This window comes from Arachis ipaensis, chromosome B09, assembly GCF_000816755.2.
Source record: "Arachis ipaensis cultivar K30076 chromosome B09, Araip1.1, whole genome shotgun sequence".
Taxonomy (NCBI): Eukaryota; Viridiplantae; Streptophyta; class Magnoliopsida; order Fabales; family Fabaceae; genus Arachis; species Arachis ipaensis.
The window spans coordinates 124,602,845-124,612,248 of record NC_029793.2 but is presented as its reverse complement, the minus strand read 5'-3'; the positions used below and the strand labels follow the sequence as shown (position 1 = coordinate 124,612,248).

The 9,404-nt window shown below is 41.2% G+C and overlaps 2 protein-coding genes across 2 annotated transcripts; both read right to left on the bottom strand.

Moving 5' to 3' along the window:
• On the bottom strand, positions 4,042-4,719 carry LOC107616060 (uncharacterized mitochondrial protein AtMg00860-like). The gene has a single exon (XM_016318063.1). It carries the CDS (start codon positions 4,717-4,719, stop codon positions 4,042-4,044), a length of 678 nt encoding a protein of 225 aa, XP_016173549.1.
• LOC107616061 lies at positions 7,117-7,692 on the bottom strand. The gene has a single exon (XM_016318064.1). The coding sequence runs from the start codon at positions 7,690-7,692 to the stop codon at positions 7,117-7,119; it is 576 nt and encodes a 191-aa protein (XP_016173550.1).

The window sequence follows — 9,404 nt, the reverse complement described above, 5'->3', positions numbered from 1 at the left end:
TAGGGCAGGAATGGCTTAGAGAATGGAGAGGAAGCTTGCAAAAATGGAAGGAACACAAGAAACTAAGGAGATGACCAGCGAACACTGACACGCGCGCATGGCTCACGCGAACGCGCGAAATGGAGAAAATCGCAGCGACGCGAACGCGTGCCTGACGCGTACGCGTGGATAGGAGTCTGCACGAATGACGCGAATGCGTGAACGATGCACTCGCGTGACAAGGAAAATCGCTGAATAACGTGAATGCGTGGACGACGCGTACGCGTGACCTGCGCGATCTACAGAATTAACAGAAAACGCTGAGGGCGATTTCGGGCCGCGTTTTAACCCAGTTTTCGGCCCAGAAACACAGAATAAAGCCATAGAATGTGCATAAACTCAACAAGTATCAACACACATTAAGATACATTCTTATTAGGATAGTTTTTAGTTTTTCTCTACATTCATAGTTAATTAGTTTTATGCTTTTGGATATTGAAGAAGTCATTACCTCCGTTGAAGATATCATTCTAGTTTGTTTACTCTGTCCCTTATTCTTCCATATCCTTATTTACTTTATTTAAGAGTTACAATTGGATTATTTTCATGAATTGTTAGTGGAGAGAATTACTTTTCCTTTTAATTAATTTTAAATCCTTATTTTATTTAATTTCATCATGTCTTCTTATATTTTTATGAGCGTTACATTCATGTCAATGGAGTAGATTCCATACTTGACATGGGGGTTGATTAAAAGGAGACACTTGAGTTGGAAGGCTTACGTGTTGATTAATCTGTACGTTGTTGGCTAGTTCTGTATTTACTAACGCTAGACCTTCTTAAGGGAGAGGACTAGGATTTGTGAATAAGGGTTAGCTTAATCACTTGACTTTCCTTTATTTAGTAAGGGTTAACTAAGTGAAAACAACCACCTCTTTAATACTGCACCTAAGAGATCCCAACAAGGATAGAACTTCCAGTTAATCATTCCCCCAGTCAAGGCTTTTTAATTAGAATATCAATAATTATTCTTAGTTTATTTTTATTGCTTCAATTTACAATTATTTGATTGTTCATTATTCAACTCTCAAAACTCTCAGAAAATTCCTAATTAATAAAATAGCATACTTTCTCGCAACTCGTTGGGAGACGACCTGGGATTCATACTCCCAGTATTTTTATTCTAAAATTTTTGTGACACCCTTTCTAAATTGGTGAGGTGAATTTTAGCTGGTTAAGAGCTATACTTGCAATGCTGCTCTCTTATTTGAAAATCTCTTAATTGGCCTAACTTCTGTCATGCACCACCCATCATAAGCAAGTCCAAGGGCATACAATTAATAGCCTCAATACCTCGTAAATCCAACATATGTTCATCAACAATTATACCAACAATAATGCAAAGCTACTCATTAAATGTCATTAACAAATTCAACTTATCCTAGGGTTCCTCTAACCTAAGTTTTCACAACACCGTAAATATTAAACGTGCAAAACTTAAACCATACCTTGGCCGATCACTTAATTCACCCAAGGCAGCCTCACAACTCAAAATTACAGCCCCTCCAAGCTCAATTAAAACAGCCCCCAAACCAAGCTTGATCACCAACAAGCCTCCATTTACTCCCAAGCCAATTCCAATGCTTATATACCCACTTAATCTACACCTAATACATATACATGCTCCAATTTCAGTTTTCCCATCATAAACACAAGATTGAGCTATGGTTAGGGTGTTCTTACCAAACCCATATACTCAATAGCTTGAGCCCACAAGTTCCGGAAGCTAACTTGAACCTAGAACACAAAAATTAGACAAGATTTACCACAGGTTTTCAAGTTTACCAAAGAAAGAGGGATAGAGATTCTAAACTCAATAGGAGGCTTACCAGAGAAATTTTTCGGATAGAAAGATAGAGCTCGACACGCTAAGCGCGTGGCCGTGAACGGTGCGGCGATCGGAGCCCAGATGGAGGATTATGGTAGTGAGAAGGAGAGGTGAGGGTTAGGTTTCTTCTCTTCTCCCCCTTGCTGTGTTTTTCATTGCTATGGTGAAATGGAGAAGATGAAGCTGCTGCTTCATTTATGTTATGGGCCCGATTGAACCCACGAGCCCGGTTTGGGCCTCAGTTCAACCGGTTCGGCCTTTCCGGTCCGATTTTGGGCCAAATTTTCAAAATTGGTATCAAAATTCTCGTTTCGACGAGCTCTATCTTATTTTGATATTAGTTTTGTATTTTTAGCTTTCCTAATAAAAATTCAATTTATTAACTAATAATTTATCAATTTTTTGTGGGGTTTACATCCTACCAACCTAATTAGGAATTTTGTCCTCAAAATTCAGATGGAGTTACCTGAAAAGAGGTATGGGTAGTCCTTCCGCATCTCTGATTCAAGCTCCCAGGTATGTTCTTCAATACCAGCCTGACTCCAAGCTACTTTCACTAAGGAAACCTCCTTTCCGCGTAGACGCTTAATGCTGGTATCATCAATCCTAACCGGAGTTACTGGAAGCGTCAGATCTTCTCTTACTTGGACTGATTCCAGTTCTAAGACATGGCTAGGATCAAAAGCGTATTTACGAAGCTGCGATACGTGGAACACGTCATGAAGGTTCGAAAGATGTGGTGGTAACGCGATCCTATACGCCACTGGTCTAATTCTCTTCAGGATTTCAAACAACCCAATGTAATGGGGACTTAACTTATTGGTTTTGATGGACCTCCCTATTCCAGTGGTCGGAGTAACCTTCAGGAAGACGTGCTCTCCTTCCTCAAATTCTAAAAGCTTCCGTCTTCGGTCAGCATAGCTCTTCTGACGGCTTTGAGCTTCAAGCATTCGAATCCGGATTCTTTTTATTTGCTCAGTGGTTTCACCTACCATTTTAGGTCCTATCAAACTCCTTTCTCCTACCTCATACCAACATAATGGAGACTGGCATTTTCTTCCATACAAAGCTTCATATGGAGCCATTCCAATACTTGCATGATAGCTATTGTTATACACAAATTCTACCAGAGGCATATATCAATCCCAGCTTGCCGGTTGATCCAAAACACAAGGTCTTAACATGTCTTCCAAGGTTTGGATTGTTCTTTCTGATTGGCCATCCGTCTGAGGATGATAGGCAGTGCTTAGACTTAATTGAGTGCCAAAAGCTCGCTGAAAAGCACCCCAGAACCGTGATGTAAAGCGAGGATCTCTATCCGATACAATGGTGGAAGGTACGCCATGTAACCTCACAATATCCTTTATATATAAGCGCGCCAAGTCCTCCATAGAACAACTTATCCGAATAGGCAGAAAATGAGCTGATTTCGTCAGTCGGTCTATAACTACCCAAATAACATCACAACCTGTCTGAGTCCTTGGTAAGCCCAACACAAAATCCATAGCAATACTCTCTCATTTCCATTGTGGAATTTCTAAAGGTTGAAGGGTCCCTGCTGGCCTTTGGTGTTCAATCTTAACTTTCTGACAAGTTAGGAATTTAGAAACATGTAACGCCACATCATATTTCATTCCTGGCCACCAGAACATCGTCTTTAAGTCTTGGTACATCTTAGTGCTTCCAGGATGAATGGAGAACCCGCTCTTGTGAGCTTCCTTCAATATGCTCTATCGCAAATCCCTGACATCTGGCACAATTATCCGGCCCTTGAACCTCCACAACCCATCTTTATCTTCTGACATTCTCCATTGCTTGCCTTTCTCAATTGCCGGCAAAATCTTATACAATTCTTGGTCATTCTGATGAGCCTTTATCAATTCGGCCTTGAAATCGCTTGAAATCTGTAACTGGCTTAGGCATAAAATCCCAAACTCCTCTCTGATTCCCAGTTTCAATCTTTGGAAGGCTCTCAACAATTCTTCCTCTCTTAGCATCATCCAAGCAGCACATAGGGATTTCCTACTTAAGGCATCCACCACAACATTCGCCTTTCCCGGATGGTAGTTTAGCTCGAAGTCATAATTCTTCAGGAGTTCCATCCACCTCCTCTGACGCATATTCAATTCTTTTTGCTCAAACATGTACTTTAGACTCTTATGGTCCGAGAAGACTTAAAATTTCACTCCATAGAGATAATGTCTCCAAATCTTCAAGGCAAAGACAATGGCTGCAAGTTCCAAATCATGAGTTGGATAGTTTCTTTCATGTGGCCTTAACTGACGTGAGGCATAAGCTACAACCTTATGATGCTGCATCAATACGCATCCTAAACCTTTCAAGGATGCATCACAGTACACCTTGAATGGTTCTCTCGGCTCAGGCAACACTAATACAGGGGCGGTAGTCAGTCTCTGCTTTAAGGCAAGGAAGCTCTCCTCGCACTCGGGAGTCCATTCAAAAGGGACATCCTTCCTGGTTAGCTTGGTCAAGGGCAAAGCGAGCTGTGAAAACCCTTTGATAAACCTTCGATAATAACCCTCCAAGCCTAAGAAACTCCTGATTTCCGTCACTGAAGTTGGCTGCTCCCAATTCATCATCGCCTCAACCTTAGCAGGATCCATTGCTATTCCTTGCTTACTCACTACATGACCAAGAAATTTTACTTCAGACTTCCAAAACTCACACTTGGATAGCTTGGCATATAGCTTCCTATCCTTCAGAATTTGTAGCACTGTTTGCAAGTGTTCTGCATGTTCATCCTCTGTCTTAGAATAGATAAGAATGTCGTCAATAAACACAACAACAAACTTATCCAAATATGGATGGAAAATTCTGTTCATGTAATCCATGAATATCGCCGGAGCATTAGTTAGTCCAAAGAACATCACGGTATATTCATAGTGACCATAGCGCGTTCTGAAGGCAGTTTTAGGGATATCCTCATCTCTGACCCTTATTTGGTGGTATCTGGATCGTAGATTGATGAGCAGATAATTTATATGCTTTTTGGCATTATTTTTAGTATGTTTTTAGTATATTTTAATTAGTTTTTATTATATTTTTATTAGTTTTTAAATAAAAGTCACTCTTCTGGACTTTACTATGAGTTTATGTGTTTCTCTATGATTTCAGGTATTTTCTGAAATTGAGGGACCTGAGCAAAAATCTGATTCAGAGGCTGAAAAAGGACTGCAGATGCTGTTGGATTCTGACCTCCCTGCACTCAAAGTGGATTTTCTGGAGCTACAGAAGCCCAAATGGCGCGCTCTCAATTGCGTTGGAAAGTAGACATCCTGGGCTTTCCAGAATTCCAGCAATATATAACAGTCCATACTTTGCCCGAGATTTGATAGCCCAAACAGGCATTCCAAGTCAGCTCAAGAATTCTGGCGTTTAACTCCAAAACTAGCACAAAAGCTGGAGTTAAACGGCCAAACTGGCACAAAAGTTGGCGTTTAACTCCAAGAAAAGTCTCTACACAAAAATGCTTCAATGCTCAGCTCAAGCACACACCAAGTGGGCCCGGAAGAAGATTTCTACATTAATTACTGATTTCTATAAACCCTAGGCTACTAGTTCTCTATAAATAGGACCTTTTGCTATTGTATTTTCATACTTTTGATATACTTTATCATACTTTTCACACAATTGATCACGTTTTGGGAGGCTGGCCTCGGCCATTCCTAGACCTTGTTCTTATGTATTTTCAACGGTGGAGTTTCTACACACCATAGATTAAGGTGTGGAGCTCTGCTATTCTTCATGAATTAATACAAAGTACTATTATTTTTCTATTCAACTCAAGTCTATTTCTTCTCCCAGATATTCATTCGTTCTTCAACTTGATGAATGTGATGATTCGTGACACTCATCATCATTCTCACCTATGAACATGTGCCTGACAACCACCTCTGTTCTAGTAGCAATGGCTTGAATGCGTATCTCTTGGGTTTCTGATCTAAGATTGGAACCTTCGTGGTATAGGCTAGAATTAATGGCAGCCATTCCTGAGATCCGGAAAGTCTAAACCTTATCTGTGGTATTCCAGGTAGGATCTGGGAAGGGGTGACTGTGACGAGCTTCAAACTCGTGAGTGTGGGGCGTGTGACAGACACAAAAGGATCAATGGATCCTATTCCGACATGATCAAGAACCGACAGCTGATTAGCCGATGTTGTGACAGAGCATCAGAACCATTTTCACTGAGAGGACGGGATGTAGCCATTGACAACGGTGATGCCCAACATAAAGCTTGCCATGGAAAGGAGTATGAATGATTGGAAGAAGGCAATAGGAAAGCAGAGGTTCAAGGGGAACAAAGCATCTTCATACGCTTATCTGAAATTCACCAATGAATTACATAAGTATCTCTATCTTTATTTTATGTTTATTTTCATCACCTTAAACTCCATAACCATTTGAATCCGCCTGACTGAGATTTACAAGATGACCATAGCTTGCTTCAAGCCGACAATCTCCGTGGGATCGACCCTTACTCACGTAAGGTTTATTACTTGGACGACCCAGTGCACTTGCTGGTTAGTTGTGCAGAATTGTGACAAAGTGTGATTCACGTTTGAGAGCTCCAAGTCTTTGGCGCCATTGTTGATGATCACAATTTCGTGCACCATAGATCAATCTTAGAGAACACACCGGCTCCTTGTAACTAGTCCATCAGGTCATCAATCCTTGGCAACGGGTATTTATTCTTCACTGTAACCTTATTCAGCTGCCTATGGTCAACACATAAGCGCATGCTTCCATCTTTCTTTTTCACTAGTAATACCGGTGCACCCTACGGAGATACACTTGGTCGGATAAAATTCTTACTCAACAGATCCTCCAGTTGAGACTTCAATTCGGCCATTTCTAGAGGCGACATCCTGTAAGGAGCACTCGAGATTGGTCCGACCCCAGGTACTAAATCAATAGCAAACTCAACTTCCCGTTTTGGTGGAAATTCATCAATATCATCAGGGAACACCTCCAGAAACTCACACACAACTGGGATTTGTTCCAGGTTCTGATCATCACCCGCAGCTAACAGCAATATCCCCTGACATTCAGCCCCAGAACAGTTCACCATCATGGAATTCAAGTAGTAGTTATTCACTACAACCGGCCCTTCAGTGCCTTCAGGCATGAAATACACTATTTTTGCCAAGAAATCTAGTAGAACGCGGTTCTTGGATAACTAGTCTAATCCCAAAATGAGATCAAGACCAATCATCAGTAAACAAATTAAGTTATGCACGAAATCGCGCCCTTGTACTCGAATCATCAGCCTTCTCAAATGCAATAAAAGTATGTGAAGCTCCAGAATCAAATAAAGCATTCAAAGTTTTACCTGCCATCTCACATTTACCTTGGATCAATGGCTCTGACCCTTCAGTGCCTATAGAAGAAGTGGTGTATACCCTTCCTGGTTGTTGCACCCTGCCTGTCTCATACCCCTTCTTCTCGGGGCAACTACTAGCCAAGTGTCCCGGCTGCCCACAGAAGTAACAGACTCCAATCCCAAACTTGCATGGTCCTGAGTGATACTTTCCACATCTGTGGCAACTCATATCCTGCTGTGGCTGCTTCCCCTGTCTCCTTCCCTGATTAGCACTAGTATTAGGCCTCCTGGAGCTGCCTTGCCCCTGATTGTTCTGAGGGACAAAGCCACCGTACTTGAACTGTCTGCCTCTGGGTGCAAAGTTCCTCCCTGTGGTCCTCTGGAATGGCATCCTCAAACTCCCTTTTTCTGCTGCGGCCCTTCTGCCACAATCCTCCGCCACCCTGCTCCTATTCACCAACTCAGAAAACACCCGAATATGCATAGGCACCACATAGCTCTGAATGTCACTCCTAAGGCCCTGATAAACCACTATTTTATGGTTTATCTTGTGTTTAATTGAGTGGTTTTTATCAAGTCTTCACCCACTTATTCATATGATTTGCAAGATTTTATAATCCCTTCCTAGTATTATTTTATGATTGAAAACTTGCTTCCTAGAGATCTTTAATTAGTATATTTTAATTCTCCTTTATACCATTCGATGCCGTGATCCGTGTGTTAAGTGTTTCAGGCTTTATAGGGCAGGAATGGCTTAGAAAATGGAGAGGAAGCTTGCAATAATGGAAGGAACACAAGAAACCAAGGAGATGACTAGCAAGTACCGACACGCACGCATGGCTCACGCGAGTGCGCGGAATGGAGAAAATTGCAGCGACGCGTGCGCGTGCCTGACGCGAACGTGTAACACCCTACCACACAGAGCCTTACGCTTAAGTCGTAAAGCAGAGGTAGCAAGGTATTACGACCTCTAAAAATTAAAATACATACTTATAATAGTAGAAAGAAGATAACAGACTAGGAGCCTTGAAAAATGGGTAAAACAAAATCGCAAAATGAAAAGCGCCACGCTCCGGAAACGGAACAACTTGCGTGTGAGGCAAACTATAACTATAAAACGTAAGACAATAAAAGTAGGAATCGAAAGCCATAGGTACAAAATAACAAGCTCCTAACTCAGTCTGCGAAGTCAAGGTTGGCCGGAGAATATTTACATATATAAAAAGAATAAATTATGTGGAGAGAAAGCTAAGTACGTGTATATACATCACTGCACAACAAAATAACATAGTAACCACTTTGCTTCAGGTGTCCAGACGCCTAATGAGATACCTTTCGACCTGCATATGAAAAACAACAACATAGTATGGAATGAGAACTGGAGGTTCTCAGTATGGTAAAGGTGCCCACATAGTTAATATAAAAGGTCTCGGGAAAGCCAGAGGCATTCCTAGAACTCCGACACTCAAAATCATTCTTAAATAAAATAAACTAAACCAAAAGTTAGGTAAGTTATCTAAGGTATTCTAGTTCTGAATCTAACTTTAACTTAATACTTCACTTTCTGTCACCTCAAATCCTCTGAATCACTGGTGGAACAACCCTCTCCCCTCACACCTTCGTCAAGAGGGATTTCTCAAAAAACATACACATACAGTTCAAGCAAGGAAAACACAGATAGAGAAGCATTTACAGCAAGTAGAACAAGTAGCGGATAAGCAGAATTAAACAGTTAAACAAACCAAAACAATGCACACTCAAGCAAACAAACAAATGCATATGATGTATGCCTGTCCTATGGCTGATGAGTCTCATCTGTCGGTTATACAGCCAACCCGATATGTCCTGGTAGTTAACCATTAGACAGTCCCTCTGTGCGCGCATCCCCAAGCTCAATAATATTCCATGGAGTTAAACTCTAAGCTCAAATATAATATTCCATGGAGTCACACTCCAAGTTCAATAACATAGTATTCCATGGAGTTAAACTCCAAGCTCAATAGTATAGTATTCCATAGAGTCGAACTCCAAGCTCAATAATATTCCATGGAGTCAAACTCCAAGCTCAAATATAATATTCAATATTCATATATATATGCATGCCCATGGGGGAACCCGGGGAGTTAAAGTGCCCGGTCACATCTTGCGACAGAGGGTCAACAAATAGTCTCAAATACACAAGCCACATAATAATCT